General features: G+C 43.1%; 2 protein-coding genes across 5 annotated transcripts in view; one reads left to right on the forward strand and one right to left on the reverse strand.

Annotated features, from left to right (window-relative positions):
* The window catches only part of ADPGK (ADP dependent glucokinase), a 28,307-nt gene extending 17,556 nt beyond the window's left edge, over positions 1–10,751 (forward strand). The window contains exons 5-7 of one of the 2 annotated variants that reach the window (XM_074965881.1): positions 1,216–1,412; positions 2,230–2,328; positions 4,313–10,751. In XM_074965881.1, the coding sequence (XP_074821982.1) occupies positions 1,216–1,412; positions 2,230–2,328; positions 4,313–4,864 (848 nt within the window). In that variant the 3' untranslated portion in view covers positions 4,865–10,751. The remainder of the gene's footprint in view (positions 1–1,215; positions 1,413–2,229; positions 2,329–4,312) is intronic. The other variant, XM_074965882.1, reaches the window with a different exon arrangement.
* A 19-nt stretch (positions 10,752–10,770) lies between these two features.
* Positions 10,771–19,521, reverse strand: part of BBS4 (Bardet-Biedl syndrome 4) — a 102,810-nt gene continuing 94,059 nt past the window's right edge. For all 3 annotated transcript variants that reach the window (XM_074965878.1, XM_074965879.1, XM_074965880.1), the window contains one exon: positions 10,771–18,878. In XM_074965878.1, coding sequence (XP_074821979.1) covers positions 18,727–18,878 — 152 coding nt within the window. In that variant the 3' untranslated portion in view covers positions 10,771–18,726. The remainder of the gene's footprint in view (positions 18,879–19,521) is intronic.

The following is a 19,521-nucleotide window of genomic DNA, read 5'->3' on the forward strand; positions in this document are numbered from 1 at the left end:
AGTGGCAGTGAACAAGACGAGTGACAGCTGTCTTTTCCAAACAAAAGCTGAGCAGGACTTTCATAGGTATCCGAAATGCTGTATGTATGGTTAAAAAGTTTACTTTGTCATAGCAGCAGGTTCCAGAATGACCCCAACACTTACAAAAGCCTAGGCTAATTAAACTCTCTAGTACTTCCCTTTTTATTGCATCCTGTTTGTATGAACTCAGAGCTTTCTTCCTCAAAGTTTTTTTTCTTCCTCCAGAACTCTCGATATGGGCCAACTAACCACAGTTGACATGTCTTTGTCTCATAGCCAGTGGAAAACATGCTGCTTGCTTTGTGTAGATCTTGTTCTTCCTCTGTTCTGGGTAGCATGTATGAAGTACACATTCCATATGGATGATGGGCACCTTTGTCTTCTCCTAGACGCTGCTTTGGTGTGAAATGCACTGCTTTGTAGTTCCCTTGTGTGAACCAGTTGAGCTGCACTGTGAAGCTTTTTATAACATTTTCCTGATGGGCAACTTGAGTTAAATCCAGTGTTGTTGACTAGACGTCAGCATGAAAACAGTCTAACCAGACTCTGATTTCATTCTCCATCAGTCTGTAAGATCTGAGCGAACAAGCTCACTCACTGGCTCTCAGGCCTTGAGGTTCTCTCCCTGATTACCTCATAAATGCTCCTGCTTGGGCAACTTTCAGTTTCATGACCTTTTCTCCCTTCAAATTGCAGGTAGCAATACAAGTAATGCTTTTTGGTCCTTCCGCCCAGCTCTATCCCTACATTCTCCATCCCTTTCCGGCTGCCCCACCCCCACCCTGCCACAACCCATTTACCATAGCTGGTGTATGGATTTTTTGTGTGTACTCCAGTGTTGAGGTTATATCTGTAGACAGCTGGGAGTTAGTGCACAGCTGACCAGTTAGACTGTGGTTTGTATAATCTGTGTCCCTGTTAGACTCTCACAAAAATTTACCTAATTTTTAACTTTTCCTCAGTGTCCAGAGGTACCCAGTGGAGATGGGTGGAACCATTTTGTATATATTCAGGCCTAAATATGATGCACAGCTCAAGTGTCAAGTATTGATCAGGTGGTGAAACTCTGCCTAGCTAGGCCTCTAGGGAGCCATGACAGCTCTGATTGGTGCTGGGATTCCAGTGGGGATCCAGAAACTATCCTCTAGTTATTTGGCTTAATTGTTTTGTTGTTGATTGGGGATTTCGTCCTAGGTGAAGAATGGGGACAGTTGAGAGCTCCCAATGCCAACCGCTTTATATTCTCCCATGACCTATCAAATGGAGCCATGAACATGCTGGAGGTGTTTGTGTCCAGCCTGGATGAGTTTAAGCCAGACCTTGTAGTGCTCTCAGGGCTTCACATGATGGAAGGGCAGAGCAGGGAAGTGCGTGAGAAGAGACTTCTGGAGGTAAGAACCTGAGCACTGTACCATCTCCTTAATTCCAGCCCCAGTAAACACTGTAGCTCAAGGTGTTGACTTCCTGAGATTTCAGCATGCAGTTACAGGATGTCTTTGCTCGTTTCGCCGGCTGTTCTTCCTGCTATTGTGGGCCAAAGGCTTGTACTCTAAAACCATACAACTAATATCATGAGCTCTAGTCTTATGGGTTGGTTGAGATCCTCTAACACTGACATTACTGTTTGTTGGATCCAGTGGAGTCTTCAGAGAAGAAGCTGCTACACTGGTGGGTAGACTGTGGTGGATTTATCTCGTTATTGGAGCCTCATCCGGTGGCTGAATGCACTGTGTTCCATCCCACGTTAGCATAGTCAAGGCTGCAGCTGAGACCCTTGTAGTCTGTAGGCAGTAGCTGTGTCAGGTAATCCAAAAGGGATTCTTTCCCGCTTGAAGCAGAAGGAGTTGCACTGAGCCTCTCTTGTGTGGAAGTTGCTCTTTGTTTATCTTACAGCTGACTGCCTCCTGATTCAGTGTGTTCTCTTGTGCTTCAGGAACAAGCATTTGGGGCTCCTTCATGTCAGGAAAGTCTTGTGCATTGGGCAGTTAGACGAATGTGGGATTGGATCGAGATTACAGTCTGATGCTGTTGTGCTTTAAGATTCAGAAGGCTAGAGGCTACTCCTATTTCTTCCTCTGATCCTTTTGCCAGCTAGATCATTTAGAAATCTGACTACATCCAGCCATGAGCAGGTTAGGGTGCCTATATTTGAGCCCAAAAGCTTTTATTCTTCTGTTTCTTAAAGATGTCTTGCCTTTCCTTCTGCAGGCTGTGACTTCCATCTCTGATATCCCCACTGATATCCCCATACACCTGGAATTGGCCAGTATGACTGACCAGGATCTCATGAGCAAGATTATGCATCAGGTAACAAAAATGACAGGACATGCCCACTTCACTCCCTGTCTGTACTCCATCACTGGTGCAGCACACAGACTAACTGGTGGGTGATGATAAGTGGAAATTTAGGATTGGGGTTGCCTCTTCTGAGAGCAATGAGTATCTTAGGTATAAAGCCTGCAGAGCCATTTTGTACTTGTATTCTGGCCAAAGTCACTGCTCTGCTGAGGTTCCCACACTCAACAGTGCATTAACAGGAGAAGTGTAACGATCTATGATTTCATAATTGGTAGTAGACCAGAGTGTTTTCTTTAGTATAAAGGGAATATCTGTCTTGGAAACACCTTAATGGAATATCCCACTGAGAGGGTATCAACCGATGGTCTCAGCCAGTCAACTCTCTGTTTTCCTAAATGTGCTGAGGTCAGCGTTATGTGATGTGTGCAAAAATGAATGTGCTCAGCAGCTGAAGTTGCATGATTTACTGTAGGGAAACACTTGGATTCTCCTGCCTTGTTGCTCGCAGCCATAAACCTCCTTTGCAACTGCTGTAGGGAAATGACCCAAGTCATGATAATTCAAATGCAGCCAAGAACTCTCTGTAGATTCAGATGATTTGACATGAGTAATCTCAGACAGTTGTTTCAGATTTAGCAGCCCCATAGCTTTCTGATAGAACCATTATTTGAACTGGAACTGGTTTTAAAAAAAATACTCAGGCTTCTGAAGCTTCTTTCAGATGTTGTTGCATACATACCACTCAATGCTCCCTCATTTAGAGGGATGTCACGCCTTTTAGTCCCCAAATTACGTATGTTTTAGCTTGGAAGGATTAGATTTTTATTTTTAAATGTCAATAAACATAAATTTGACTGTGCATGCACAAACTGACATACTTCCATCAATGACCATCAAAATTTACAGACAGGCAAAATAAGAAAAATGCTGCTTGAGAAATTATTAGTTTGATTTAAGGCTTTTTACTTTGTATATTTGAACATGTGATGTTGACAATTTGTGTTTTAATGGTTATAAAGCTTTAACTTTTTTGAATCTCAGCATCTGCTGTGATTAAATAATTGTTTGAGCCCCCCCCCCCCCCGTAATTTTGTACAACTGTGAAGATTTAAATCGCTGAAGGTAAAAATAAATGTTTAAAACCCATAATTTTGCACAATTGTGAACATCTAAATAGATAAAAATCTAAAAAAGCTTAAAAATAAACATTGAGATTATCTGTCAAAATTATAGGGAAAAAACTGAATTCTGCCAAGCCTACCCATGTTTCATATGGATTTCGTATTCTGTTACTTTCATTGTTGAAAGTTATTTATATTGGAAATAAAATGACGAAATTGAGGCTTCAGAAAGTTATCTACGCTGAAGGAATGAATTCCACAGCATGTTACATTTCTTGCATGAATAATTATTTTGTGTCCCTTATTTTGGTTCTTTGTCAGAGGTTGTGTCCCACATTTGGGCCTTGGCAGATTGATCCATCTCTTCCGAACTGCTGCACAGCTGTATTAAGAGGAGTGAATTTGAATTTTTTTTGTATTCATGTAGTAGAAGTGAGTAGAGTTTTGGGTGGTTGTATTCTGTTTTTGCTCCTCTTAGATGAGGGCAAAGCTAACTCATCCCAGTTTAGACATGATTTCTGTCCCGTTCACAGCCTCTGTTGTCACTGGAACCTTTCCCCTTCTTTCTCCACATGTATTCAGTTGGAAAGTAGAATGCCTGCCTTCTTCTGTTGCCTTAGCATAAATCAGTTGGATAGGTTGCTTGTGCAGAGAAATATGCTTCAACCTTCCCAAGAAACCAAATTTATTTTCTCCCCATGTGCACGCAATCTGTGGCCCGAAGGGCCAGGAGCCCCCCACCCCCACTCCCTTATGCACAATAGCTAAGAGTGTACTGTGACAACATAATATTTTTAAAATTAGGAAGATGGGAAATCTGAGTCTACCTCTAAGCCTGAAAAAAAACATGTAGTTCACTCTGTTTCTGTTAGCAGGTCTTCCCCCTGGTGAATTCTGTCGGGCTAAATGAACAGGAGCTGCTGTTCCTCACCCAGTCGGCCTCTGGTCCTCATGCCTCCCTTGCTTCCTGGAATGGAGTTCCAGATGTGGGCATTGTCAGTGACATCCTTTTCTGGATCCTGAAGAAGCATGGAAGGACCATGGACAAGGCATCTGATCTTACCCGGATCCACTTCCACACACTGGCCTATCATGTTCTGGCTACAGTGGATGGGTATTGGGGCAACCAGATAGCAGCTGTGGCTGCTGGAGCCAGAGTGGCAGGGACACAGGCTTGTGCAACTGAAACCATTGATACTGACAGAGTCTTTCTTAAAGCTCCCTTGGAGTTTGTGACCTCCCACACAGAGGCACCCTCCAAAATCTCTTTAAATCCAGGTGATCCAGTGGCACAATGGCACAGAGAGGGAATTTCATTCCATTTCACCCCTGTTTTGGTGTGTAAAGATCCCATCCGGACTGTGGGACTTGGAGATGCTATTTCAGCTGAAGGACTCCTATATTCAGAACTATACCCTCAGTAGCCTATGGAAACGAGACGCCTTTTTCTCCAAGAATATAGTGTCTGAGGAAATATGGTGTTCTTCAGGGGATTTCAGACAGTGTAGTGGTGGGTGGAATTTGGGATATTGAACAGTCTCTGGATATTATCTGAGAAGAACCAAAGAATGCATTCCAGCCACTTGGCAGTGACTTGAGAGTGTTTCTCATGTTAATGTAAAAGTTGTAGTATTTTAATTCAGAGCATGGCTTTTTGTCTTTGTCTTAAGCATGTCAGGAGGAGGAAACTGATACCAAAATCCCTCTTTGGAGCAGAATTGCTGATTGTTAATTTAAGACAGTCTTGTCTATAGTGCTTGAAAGCAAGGCAGCCAGACAGAATTTCATGCTTATGAATCCCAGGGAGTACACAGCAGTCCTCAGCCCTGTCTTGCTTCTGATAAAGCAAAAATAAAAGGCTCTTGCATTATCTCCTAGCAGCATATTGCTACATGGCAAGAGCAACCCTTCCACTTGCTCAGTGTTGTGATCATATCGCTTATTGACAAAATTACCTCTCAACCTCAGCACCCGAAGCGTAGGAGGGAGCAGAGTAAACAGTGCTGAAATGTGATATGTCCTGTACATATTCCCTAAATGCACAGAGCTGGAGAGCGCTTTACTGGAAGCTCTGTAAATTGTTTTGGGTATCTGTGCAGGTGGGGATGCTAGACTGAACACACACAAGCTCCTTTTTAATTTCTGGGTAGGTCAGAGTAAGATATTGAAGACCTGTCTTTTGGGAGATAGCTTAGGTGCTTGTTTATCTTAAAATGAGCCTCAAATATAAGTGTGGCTTAGTTGCACAGAAATCGCCCTGTGTTTCAGCTAGCGAGGCTCACCATTTATGCTTTCTTTTATGGTGTATGTTCATGTCAGCCTCATCCTCCAGTTTATGGATAGGCTATTGCTGATGATGACTTGATTTATTTTTATGCTAGTGCTGTTGCATAATTTTCTTGGACACGCATATCTTTGATTTGGAGGGGTCTTGTTCTTTCGGGTGGTTTCTGGATAGGTAAGCCATTACTGGTTTTAAGGTAGCTGAACTGACCTGTCCTTCACATGCTAGAAATCCTCCTTGGGTACAAGTGAGAAATGCTAGGAAGAAGACTTCCAGTAGAGATTAGAAGTATTTTTGGGGTGTGTAGCACAGTTTGTTTATTATGAATTGCCTATCTGCATATAATTCCACTGCTTTGGGCAACCTCAGAAATCACAGGAACAGAGCATGGGCATCTTACTGTCAGCACCACAAGAAAATTGCCTTGTATTGTAGCATATATTTAGCTTAGCATTTTTTTTTTATTAAACATGTTGCTCAGAGGACCATTTTTCTCTTGGTAGCACTTGTCTCTATAGTATTGTGCTAAGGCTTTCTCTGTTGCCTGTTTCCCTTTGAGAATTAGCTGAAACTGTAAGCCTACAGTTGCACAGAAGCAAAATACAAGTCTACTTCAGTGCTGATTGAAAACTCAATATGACTGGCATGTCTGTGTAATCCAGTTTCTTTCCCCTGCTACAGGTATGTAAGACTCACAACTGCAGACCCTCTGCATTCAGGAACTGCTTTGTTAAGTTTAAAAATGCTGGACTCCAAAAATTTTGGTAAAGGTACAAACAATGATTATACCAAGTAGCTGCGAGATTTGCTGTGTGTGGAGTCTGAAGAGACTATGCTAGGGAGAGGATGTTTTTAGTTGCCATATGAATGAAAAGTGAAACAGATTGCTGCAGTCAGAAGCAGCTTTAATGAGACTTTTTTTTTTAAAAAAAGGGAAAAAGGTGTGTGTCTCTGTCCTTAATCTGTCTCAATCATTGGACAGAGTTCTACTCTTACAAACCACAACCTGTTCAGCCTGGCCGTGCATTCGTCTCAGCTATTTAGGCCTACCACAAACATCATCAAGAAAACCAGAATATCTGTACTATTTAATGGAGACAGGTTAGGACTTGAATCTTTCATCCCTGCAGCATAAAGCTTGGTACAATTGAATGATTAAAAATCTTCCATCCGTAACAGTTACCCTCCAAGCCATGTCTCCTGTGTAGCACAGTAGATCTAAGTTTTGTAGCAGGGACCCTAGAGTCATGTAGCCCTGTGGGAATTGTATAAGTCAGCAGCGCACCTATTCGGGCCAAGTCTGTAAAAGCATCCCTGTCCTGTAAGGGGACCAGATTGAATTTCTCAGAGTGAATTGACCTGATATAGTTGGCTGCAGTCGTGGTTGGTTGAGTCTGGCAGCACAAACCTCTCCCCATATATTGTAAAACTAGCAGGATGTGGCTAATGCCATTCTCTCCTCATATTGGTATTGCTGTCTTTGGAGTTTTCCTGTAGGGAAAACCAGAGGACTGATGTAATGTGGACTTGTGGCTCACACACATTTAAAATCAGATAAGCCCCAAAGGGTGCTGTGTGAGGGTATAAATTAGGAGCTGTTGCATGCCTTCCTGACACCACACAAAATGGTGTCCAGTCCACTTGTAACTACTGTTGGCTTGGGGATTCAGAGAAAACCCAGAATGGTGGAAAATTCTCTGAGGAAAGAGTCTGCAAAATGTGAGACAAGATGATCATGATGGTCCCTACTGGCTTTAAAGTCTGAGTCTGTCAAGGTTCCTTCCCCACTCTGAGCTCTAGGGTACAGATGTGGGGACCTGCATGGAAAACCCCCTAAGTTTATTTTTACCAGCTTAGGTTAAAACTTCCCCAAGATACAAACTATTTTACCTTTTGCCCTTGGACTTTATTGCTGCCACCACCAAGCATCTAACAAAATATATAACAGGGAAAGAGCCCACTTGGAAACTTCTTTCCCCCCCAAAATCCTCCCAAGCCCTACACCCCCTTTCCTGGGGAAGGCTTGATAAAAATCCTCAACAATTTGCATAGGTGAACACAGACCCAAACCCTTGGATCTTAAGAACAATGAAAAAAGCAATCAGGTTCTTAAAAGAAGAATTTTAATTGAAGAAAAAGTAAAAATCACCTCTGTAAAATCAGGATGGTAAATACCTTACAGGGTAATCGGATTCAAAACATAGACAATCCCTCTAGGCAAAACCTTAAGACACAAAAACAGGAATATACATGCCATTCAGCACAACTTATTTTATTGGCCATTTAAACAAAACAGAATCTAATGCATATCTAACTAGATTGCTTATTAGCCCTTTACAGGAGTTCTGACCTGCATTCCTGCTCTGGTCCCAGCAAAAGCAACACACACACACACACAGAAACTTTGTTGTCCCACCCCGTGCTTTGAAAGTATCTTGTCTCCTCATTGGTCCTTTTGGTCAGGTTTCAGCGAGGTTATCTTAGCTGCTTAACCCCTTTACAGGTGAAAGGGTTTTTCCTCTGGCCAGGAGGGATTTAAAGGTGTTTACCCTTCCCTTTTATATTTATGACAGAGTCTCTTCTGCATCACCAGGGCAAGAGGAAGGAACCAGCTCTGTAGTGCACATCCTACAATTGGTGTCTCATTCTAGCTTCACCTTGCAGTTTGACGTTCATTTCAGTCATGGAACTTGAATAAGAGTTCATTGATATCCAAACTCCTCCTCCTTCAGTAAATTGTATCTTCAGTTTTGAAGGACAGCGCTTTACTATTTTTATAAAAAAGGCCAATTTGCTTCTTTGACTAACAGGTCTGAGGCACCTGCCATTAGGAGAAATGTACATTATCGTGCAACCTTTGTGAACATAGACTGTGGGCACAGAAGCACTAGCACTACCAAAGACCATGCATCCTGCCAATTTAGGAATTAATCCTTTGCTTTGGCAGGTGCAAATTTATTCAAAGCCAGCAAAGCTATATGGATTTTTGACTTAGAGACAAAAGAAAAATATGTACAGGCTGTTGGTTACAGAGCAAGCCTGACCGCTGTGATATTTTACATGTTTCTTCGAAAAACTAGTGTTAAGACCTTAGATTTTCAGGACAAAACCCAAGATTGCATGGGCATAGGGCAGATTCTGGCTCAGAAAGTGTACATGAAAATCCTGGAGTTTTAAGATTTATTTTTTGAAAATATGTTTTAACTATTTTGACTAACCTCATTAAATAGGCAGATCCCATAGACCAAAACGAACACTTAAAATTCTACCCATCTTAAAGACCCAGAACCTGAGTTTCTTTCCATGTAGAGGAGTTCGGCACTCAGGTCATTCCATAGAGACACGACCGACTTACACCCAGTAGGGTCTGAACTTGAGTGCGTTTGAATTTAGAAACAAAACCCTGGAAAATGATAAACTACTTTTTACTCCCTTGTTTTTTGATAGTAAGATTCTTTCTGACCCACTAATATTTCTTCCTGGGCTTTCTTGTGACCTGGCATAACTGTGTTGTATTGTGTTTCCACTTTAATATGTGCTTTGAATTAGAGCAGCTTATGATGGAACTGATGGTGCTCTTGCCATATTATGAAGCAGCCACATGATACTTTAAGGTTAGGCAGCTTAACTTAATCTCACTGGTTCACAGTTACCAAATTTCCTTAGTGAGAATAATCCTTAATCAGTAGGACTTAATGGTTGACCAATGTTGCCACTATCTTCCTGGCTACCTGTTGAAAGAGCCCACACAGTAACCAGCTGAAACTGGAAGGCAGCATCCTGCAGTTCTTCACTCCATGCTTTTTGTGCCCCAGAGCAGCTCCACTTAACTCAAATGTGCCTTTCCAGGCCAAACAATGGAATGCACAAAACATGAGTTTCAGCCAGAACATTTCTCATTCACTTGTAGGGCACTGTATGTCCACGAGCGTCTCCTTCCTATATCTGATGCAATAGTGCTAGCTCTTCACTGCTACTTGGTATTTTGAACTGCCTTTGTTGAGTAATAGAAGTGGAAAAATTACTCTCACTATTCCCAGTGCTATTTCAGTTATCCCAGCTGCAATGCCATTGTTGCCAGCTCTAAATTATACTCAAAGCGGTCTTATTGCTATGAAACTTTGAGCTAGAAAATGAATCAGCAGAGTTAAAAGCTGGGGTTTTTAAAACTTTTTTTATGAGCATTAAAAAAAAATCCCCCCAAACCATAGCTTGATTTTTGTAGAAGATTAAGCCCTGTATTGTGGGCATGTGAATGAATTTCTTAGCCCAATGGGCTGTAAAAAAATTCAGTACTTGTTTCACTTTTGTGAAGGGAACGCTAAAGTATCAAATATGCTTTAAAATAATTTTGAAACTGTTCTCACCGGCATTTCTCTCTCTTCTCTATATTACTATGAATCATACTATGAAACCCACATAGGTAGATGATCCAAACCTTGATTAGCGTTAGGCTCCTGAGCAGGACTTTCCCAGCTATTCTGTAGGCTAGGGAGTGTCTTACCTTCCAACTGCTGCTGACACAATACTTGAGCTCAACAGCATGGTATTAAGCCAGCAGGCCTGTGGCTGTTAGTTGCTGGTTAAGGGCAGCTGCATTTGTGATGTGTTCATTTCTATCAGTATCCAGCACAGAACTTGCTTAGCTATACAGCTGCAATATTTACCCTTATCCTTTCCTAAGTTTGATCAAAACAGTCATTTAAACCTTGCTTTAAATTGTTAAAAATAAAGTCTGGCAAAAATAGCTTGTGGATCAGTGCAGGGCAGATAGCCCTTGAAGTTGCTTCGCAGTGTCCTTGGTGCTGTGATGCCTGCCCTGCAAGGATAGAGCCGATTCCAGACTCAGCCATTTAAATTCTAGAGCTCCATTTTTAAGGGCTGTTTTCTTGCCACATGAAGATACCTAGAAGTGTCACTAAACTACTTACTTTTCTTCCTGTGTCTCAGATCTTTCCCTGTGCAATATGGGAAAGCTGGCTAAGTCCACTCTTTACTTGCTAGGCCTTTCTTTTAAAAGGGAGGGGGGGAGGGGGAAGCAGTTCCTGAAATTGTCCTGTCATTTACCTTAGCCTTTAATACCTCTCAGTAGAGACTGCATCAGCTGATGGAACCTAGTCTGCTGATTTCACTTAGCCGCAGTTGTGGAGATGCCAATTCTGTGTATCTACAGACACCTGTGGTGCAACCTGCAGTGTATGGGTTTGTCTTTTTGTCTTTCTCTCAAGAAAGTTATTTTAAGAATGGTTTGCTTAAGGTATAGGCTGCTGCTTCTGGCATGTGCAGCACTGCAATACAAGGGATTATAAGCGAAATAAAAGGCATGTCCTGTGTTAGACTGTGAAATCCATTGGCAATGGCTGTGCTCTGCCTTGCTGATTTACTTGTTGTAATTATGTGTTGAACTTTCAGGAACAACTGAGTAATTATGTGCCACAGGCAGTTTTCTAATCATTTTCTGAAATATGGTGAAGTGGCAATTGGGAACAGACTCTCGAGAGAATGGCAAAAGCATAGCATAAGCCAGCCTGATTACATGAGTAATCTCTACCAATTTCTGCATATTTTTTTCTCAGAGCTTATTGCTTGGTGGGGAAGAGAACACTCTTCATTTGTAGATATCCCATTGATTCTTTGCATTAATCTTGAGATATCTGGCATAGGTGCTGGTATACATGCATAGAGCAAATTCTTTTGAAGTGGTGCTGTCAAGTACTTCTGGCTCAAAACCCAGCTATTGGAGGAGGGTGGCAGTGGTGGTGCTTCCGTTTTAAGAATATAGGTATCTACTCACTAGCTAACAAACATAATACAGTGCTATCAGACTGTAGTCTACTGAAGAGCATGAAAAGCACACATGCAGGAGCTGTACTCAGTCTGGATACTGCACCAAGCAGTTATCAGCAATAAGAAATGGCTGAGCAAGACAGGAACTGGTGCTTCTCAAAGCAGATCCACCTCCTTTATTTTCCTTTGCACTGGGTGAGACTTACTGTTTACAGCCCTTTGTCTTTCACCAGCCAACTAAAGCAAAGGCTACAACAAAGTACTGTGTTTGAATGACAGATGTGAGACTACAGCAGAGAGATTACTAAATAGATGAGACAAGCCCCCTTCCAGCTCTGAGTGGGCTTGGGAAGTCTAAACAGGATATATGAATGGTGTTGGATCCCTTCTGGCTGCCTTCTCTCTCTCTCTTTTCTTAATAGAATATACACCCACACAGGGGCTTGGCTGAATTTGATTTTTTATTTTTTATTTTTGACAGATACTGATTCTTAAAGCTTTTTTTTTTTTAGATTATCAATTTAAATTTTCATGGTTGTGGGAAATTACTGGGCGGGGGGGTCAGAGTAATAATTTAATGACAATATTAATATTAGTTAATATTGAGATTCAAAAAGTTAGTTACCTAAATGGCACTAATGCAAGCAATACAATATGTTTTATACACATTAAGGTGGAACTTTAAGTAATTCTCAGGCAACATTGGTTTTGCTTGGGCTATCTAAATATCGATCATCGTAGCTAGAATTACTTTTTCATGGGTTTGTGTGTGTACAGGGAGATCAGTGTTTACTGACATGTACAGATAAGACTAATCCTTCCAAGCCTAAATACATACATGGGGCTGGTGCCATCTACATTGGGTTTATAACAGGAATGTTCTCAAATTAAAATATAACCAAACTACATAAGAACAGCCATCCTGGATCAGACCAAACATCCATCTAGCCCAGTATCCTATCTTCTGGCAGGAGCCAGTGCCAGGTGCCTCAGAGGGAATGAACAGAACAGGCAATTGTTGAGCAATCGATCCACTGTCATCCACTCCCAGCTTCTGGTGAAGTGAGGCTAGGGACACTCAGAGCATGGTGTTGCATCGCTGCCCATCCTGGCAAATAGCAATTGACGGACCTGTTCTCCATGAACTTATCTAGTTCTTTTTTTAACCCTGTTATATAGTCTTGGTCTTCACAACATCCTTTGGCAAGGAGCTCCACAGGTTGACTGTGCGTTGTGCGAAAAAATGCTTCCTCTTTTTTGTTTAAAACCCGCTGCTTACTGATTTCATTTGGTGACCCCTAGTTCTTGTGTTATGAGGAGTAAATAACATTTCCTTATTTACTTTCTCCACACTACTCATTATTTTATAGACCTTTATCATATCCCCCCTTAGTCATCTCACTTCCAAGCTGAAAAATCCCAGTCTTATTAATCTCTCTTCATATGGCAGCCGTTCCATACCCCTGATCATTTTTGTTGCCTTTTTCTGAACCTTTTCCAAGTCCAATATATCTTTTTTGAGATGGGGCGACCACATCTGCACGCGGTATTCAAGATGTGAGCGTACCATGGATATATATAGAAGCAATATGATATTTTCTGTCTTATTATCTATCCCGTTCTTAATGATTCCCAACATTCTGTTCACCTTTTTGACTGTCGCTGCACATTGAGTGGATGTTTTCAGAGAACTAGCCTCAATGACTCCAAGATCTCTTTCTTGAGTGGTAACAGCCAATTTAGACCCCCATCATTTTGTATAGTTGGGATTATGTTTTCCAATGTGCATTACTTTGCATTTATCAACATTGAATTTCATCTGCCATTTTGTGGTCCCGTCACCCAGTTTTATGTTCTAATGAAGTTTCTTGCATAATAGCTCGAGATATAACCCTTGACCAGACTGAAATCTCAGGGAATTGTGGGATGTCAGACTTCTGTCTGTTGGGTTCCCCAAGCAAAAGGAACAAACGCAGGTTGGCCATTGTGGACACAGCATCTGCTATCTCAGAAGCAATGGGAAAGGTATATATGAAACTAGCTGTGATTTTTTTAAAACTTAATCTGGGGTCATCCTGCTTCGGGAGTGGCAGCTGAAGAACACAAGCCATGGCACCTAGGGATGAATGATCTTGTTAAAATGCAAGAGCCAAAAAGCTTCCTTAAGAACTTCTCAGGAAAGCTGCTGTTCAACAATACAAACTAGTGTCTGAGCCTATCTTTTTTCCACTGTACAATATCTGTGAAGCATGGCACAGGAAATTCTGTTTCTGTGCAGTTTGACTTGGGGGAGGGGGGAAACACATGGGGGAACCTTCCTTGAGGTAAAATTAATGTGTCTTTTCTATTGTAAGCATCCTGGGACTTTTTATATGCTATGCTTTGATTTTTGTAGTGCATTTCTGTATATAGTTTGTCACACTATTTCAGTAAAGCTTTTTTTCCAATCAGCTTACAAAGTTGTCTGTCTTCATAGAAGGGGCTCTGCCAAGTGCAAATCCATCTTCCTAGTTTGGAACAGCATGTGTCTGACTTAGTTCTAGGCTCCTCTTGGCTGAAATGACAGCCTTTCCTGCATGTCCTTTCCCTTAGAGCCTATTATTAGAGCCCTATGTGGGCACAAAATTTGTATCTGCAGACATGGTCCATGGATATCCTCACGGGTGGAAATAAACTGGTTATCTGCAGATTTGCAAGGCTCTACTTATTATAGCACGTGCTCTTATGAGGTGGCTTAGCACGCCTGGCTTTTGCCTACGTGGAAACTAGATGGGACAAGGTAAGCTGGTCTGTGGTGTGGATGTGCTCAAAAAAAGCCAGGGGCACCAATGGCTCTAGAAATCCAACTCTCAGCTCTTTCTGACCTGCTGTTGTTTCCCTCTTACATACCTATTTATAGAAAGAGAAGGAAAACTGTCACTTCAATATTATGTTTCAGCCAAGCAGCTTGTTTGGGAGGGAAGGAGAACAAAAACAGCATAAATTCCACTGAAAAATCCCTACACTTACCTTTCTTTCATTACCAGTCTAGCCTCACTCTCCATCAGCCAGGTCAAAGTTGGAGAGTACAGGGAAGCGACTACTGTGAATCCATTGTATACAAAACCACGTGCTGCGCTCCAATTCCATTTATTATCCTCATCATCTACGGTCTCTATTTACACATTTAAAAATGCCGCCCGAAGTTAAATTCCCTCTTCCCCTAGCCCAAGTCTAGAGACTAACAAGGTCCCACAGTCTGATTCCACAGAAGGAGAATGCTGTCCCCAAAGGTTATTTAAAACACTTCTACCATCCATGTGTATACTCTGTAAACATGAAATCCTCGTTGTAAAAGCATCAGACGATCTTAGCATCCAGGAGCCTAAAAAAGGGGGCTACACACTTCTGGGGACAGGGCAAGTAGGGTGTAGCTCTTCAAGTATCTCCTCTCTCGTGAAGATCAAGGTGTATGGCTCCTCATGAGCCACACTACATTGTGAAACTGTCAGTGGGGCAGCAGCTGCTTGAATCAATTAAGTGTAGCAAATGTATTTCATAACCTGCTAGAAACAGGCCTTTCCCCACCCGTTTCCTTCCTCTGCTTCCACAGGCACTGTTCAGAGTAAGATTAAAAGTTCAACCAAACAGTTCGCTACCAATAAGACTAGTATTTGGGACAGAGGGAGAAGCCCCAGTCTTCCTGCTTCAGTGGATCACCTTCCCATGGGCATAGGCAGTCACCATTCCATGGTCTGGTCACCTATTTTATATACTAACAGAAGGGGCTGTTCCCTCCCTAGTCTGAAAGGGGTTTTAATGTAAGGTACAAAGCAGTACATCAACAAGAGGGATTAAAGCAACTTTGTTTTGCTTATCAAGTCTTCCTCTGCCCACGTTTAACTATTGCACCTAAATGCTGAAGAAACTGCACAAAGAGGTTTGAAGGGGGATGCTGATGCTGAAGCAAACTGTTTATTTTAAAAAAAAAATTTTCTCTCCATACTTTAGAAGTGAAGAAAACTCCTTGCCCCAGCTTTGTGCTCTTCCAGTAAAAATCAGTCCTCTCACATGCACCCCATGGAAATGACAGTGACATTCAGCATGACTATTTCAATATAAAACTGCAACTAACAAGATACTAGAATGATCAGTTATGATTTCGGTAAGTTGCTTCCCATTTCAACTACCGTTTGTCTTGTCTACTTAAATTGTAAGCTCTCCAGGGAAAGAACTCCGTTTTGTACAGCCCCTAGCCCGGGGGGGCCTTGATCCAGGGGGAGGACTCTAGTATTTGTAATACAAAATAACTGCAACACCAGTTAAATGGGTTGTGAGGAAGTCAAACCTGGTTTAAACAGGGCACTTTGGTTACAAACCAAAAATTGTAAACTGTTGCTGTTCATTTAGTGTGTTTAATAGATCAAGAGCTCATCAGCCATTTGTCAGCTAACCCCCCAAAATACATTAACTTTGGTTCCTGATCGCGCTTTAATAACCTTAAAGTTGCATTAGCGTCATTTTGCACGATAGTAGCTAATCGGAATGTACAGCAGGGCTGTTGTTATTCCCAGAACCTGGCCCATGTTGCACCAGGCATTCGGTGACCAAGCTAAGGATCTGGTAACGTTAACTGCCCTCCCTTGTACATTCTGATTAGTTACTGTTGATTATGCAAAATAACACTGATGAAACTTTAAGGTTGTTATCCCATAATACAGCTAAATTCAGGACTTGTAAATCATGCCTAGGCTAGCTTTCAGAGGTCTGAGCACCGGATATCCTGACAGCAGTGGGAGCTGTAGGTACAGAAAACCTGTGAAACACACTGTAGGTTCCTACAACACTAAAGAAGGGTTCCTTGCACAAGTTATTAATTCAGCGTCTGTAGGCGTGTTAGGGGCTTGAGATGTGATTGGCAGTGATCACAATCACTGTGGGGCAAGGCGGACAAGGGCTACACCAGTAAGAGTTACTGACATTTTATGTCGATGATGGTGGTTCTGCTTTATGTTGCAAAAGCAGCTTTTTTTGGCTGGAGCGTTCTGTGGAACTGGGGCCAGGGCAGGGCAGGGCAGCTAGGAGATACAAACTGTTAGTGAATTAAGGGCAGAGAAACTGGCCTCACCTTTAGTTTAACTAGTCTCTTAACTCAGAAGGAAAACAGCCTGTGTGTAACATTTATAGTCTCATATGGCTCCATTCAGGTGTGAGGTGCTTAGCCTGGCTGCAGCTGCTGGGGAAGAGTTTCCCTTGCCAGCTGGGGTAAAGCTGACAATAGCTAAATTGTTCAAAAGGTGAGAGCTATCTTAGCAACAGAACACTTTAATTGGTATAACTAGCAGCAAGTTATGAAATGCAAAGCCTAGACCCTGCTCTCGCCCTTGTGGGGAAGGGAGCACACGGAAGATCTTGCTGTGTTGTTTTTGCCAAATAATCTTCCTCAGACAGGTTGTCCCAGCAACAGCCGTGGGTCAGGCCAACTATGCTACTTTCTTGGGCACTAGTGATTACCACAAAGACCTGTATCTGAAAAGCTCTTACTATGGTCCCCTCCTCTCCATCACTTCTGGAGAACAAGACAGCCCAAGTGCACAGGCGCTTTGGATTACAGCCATTTCTTTAGTGGTAATAATCTTTCCCCTCCCAGCACGTACAGGGCTGAATGGATTGAAGTTTAAAAAACAAAGATGCCAGTTCTCCGTTGTGGACTGCAGTTGAGTCTGGAAAGGGTTGGAACTGATGGAACGGTAGAGATGGTCACTACCGAGGTTGTCCAACCTCAATGGCTTTATTAAAATTAGGCCAGTTAGTGTCAACGGGATTTAACTTATGTGGGAGGGATGGAGCGAGGGGATCAGAAGGTAAGTGACTCTAAGGAAACAGGCTAATTCTCAGTTCCAACACATCCTCATGCCTGCTACCACCCAGCTTTCCTGAGGCCATGAATCTACTTTTCAGGAAGAGAACTCTCCACTGGTGTAAGTTCCCAAAAGAGGTTATAACTGTAACTGCCCCAGGGATGCTGAAAAAGGCAGAAATTAAAGCAGCCACTCTTTCCAATTCTGTTTGGCTCTGTCAGCCTGTCCCTTCTCACTTAGTGACTGTGGGAATGGAATTGGTTCCAGCCCGTCATCAGCAGAACAAACAGAGAAATCAACCTGCTCAAGGTGCTAGTAACTTCCAGGAGAGCTGGGTGTTGAAGGCAAATTACTCCACGCTCTTTAAAACTCCCATCAAACTGAGGCAGTGTGTTAGTAGGGTATCAAAGTGCCCCCTGCCTGCTGTAACTCTGCCAGCCAGAGCGCCCTGGAGTGAAACCAGCAAGAGACTTACATTGTGGATGAAAGTCCAGTCTCCTTTCATTTGCTAACGGGTGAGTCTATTACAGAGAAGTCTGCTCCCTCCCAGTCCCTGTCACCTCTGACTTGCAGGACTGACAGCACTGCGAACAGCTCTGAGGGAGGGAGCTCCTCTCCCAACGTACCGGGCAGGTGGCCTTGCAGCTAGCTGCCTGAGGAAAGGGGGCTGGAAATGCTTTCCCCAGGTTTATGGACAACCCCGACAAGAGGTTGGGTTTTGGTAAACAGGCATGCAGGTTGCACACATCTCCCTTTGAGTAATGGAGAGTAGCCTCTCCAGGCCTGCGTTCAGAGTTGTTTCACTCCTTGGACTGATCTGGCTTCCACTCACTTGTCCTGTTAATTTTTCTAGCTTCTCCCCTCCTCCAGTTCTTCCACTGACCTTACTACAAGGGGCTGGTAGAGCTTCCTCTGAGCCAGCTAAAAGGCTCACTTGCTAAAGGGGTATGATCCTCTCTGGGTTCTAATTAGAGAACTGGTCCAAGCTACTGCTTTAAAAGCTGCACAGTCACCGTAGGTGGCCCTCGCTAAACCATCCTATTGACTCAGCCCATCTCAGTGATTCAGCACCTAAGCGCTGTGTGCAATGCTACAGCAGCCCCTCCCTCAAGGAAGTGAGGGATTGCACCTCTGTTCTCCCATGCAGTAGCACAGCAGCATGAGTGGGCAGCTCATCAGAACCTCTTCTGGGTGCCATGGAGCAAAGAATCACTGAGACAAGGATGAGGCCAGGTGGTAATGTCACTATATCGGCATCCAGCTGCATTTTGCCTAAGCTCACGGTATGCTTGAGTTAAGGGGTGGCAGCGAAGACTTTTGCTCCCAACAGCCCAGCAGGCCCCCATGCCTGCCCAGCCCATCCAGTGCTGCTGTTCTATTCTGTGGTCAGCCTGCTTTTGCGCTTCTCTTTTCTCCGTTCTTGGGGCTCTGTAGGGACTGTGGTCTCTTCGGGGCCTGTTTCTGAGCCCGGTTCAGGTTCCAGAGGCAGCGACAGGGGCTTCGCAAGGGGAGCCGATGCTCCAGCACCTGTTGATATAACACAGGGTTACAGCCACAGTCCCATACACTCCTCTTTATGCCACAGGAAATGGCATCTAATTGTTGAAGCAACAGGCTGTGCCTGTGCTGGACCTAGGCATGTTGTCTGAATTTGGATGGATTATATGGACTAAAGGCATTAACATAGCCCAGTCACTGTCCAACACTGGCCAGTGTTAAACAAGGCTTGGCACACAGAGACCTCAGCCTGCTCAGTACCATGGCAAACACCATTAAAAACCCTTTGTACCCTTTCAGTACAGAGACAGTAAAAGAAGGAAAAACAGTGAAAGCCTTGGAAATGTAAAGCGTTAAGTGAGGCTTTCATTAACATCCCTTGTTCCCTTTCTCTTCAGCTGGAGGGAGGTTTAAAAGGACTCCTCCTTTGTTTGACAGTCTCTTTGATGGTATCGCAGATGATGATAACTCCTTTTTGGGAACAGAGAAGTTAGTTGAGGTGAGCTGGAGCTGTTGTTATTGCTGCTGTTGGTAAACTCCTCTCGTCCCTGGTGGTGGCTGGGTTTCAGCTGGAGCTGGCAGAGGTGGTAATATTGTCTGGGTCCCTCTCTCTGGCCTTCTCTCAGGAGCAGGATGAAGAAGGCCCGGGGTCCCATGATGGTGGAGCTCGCTC

The sequence above is a fragment of the Natator depressus genome, chromosome 10 (assembly GCF_965152275.1).
Source record: "Natator depressus isolate rNatDep1 chromosome 10, rNatDep2.hap1, whole genome shotgun sequence".
In the NCBI taxonomy this organism is placed as follows: domain Eukaryota; kingdom Metazoa; phylum Chordata; order Testudines; family Cheloniidae; genus Natator; species Natator depressus.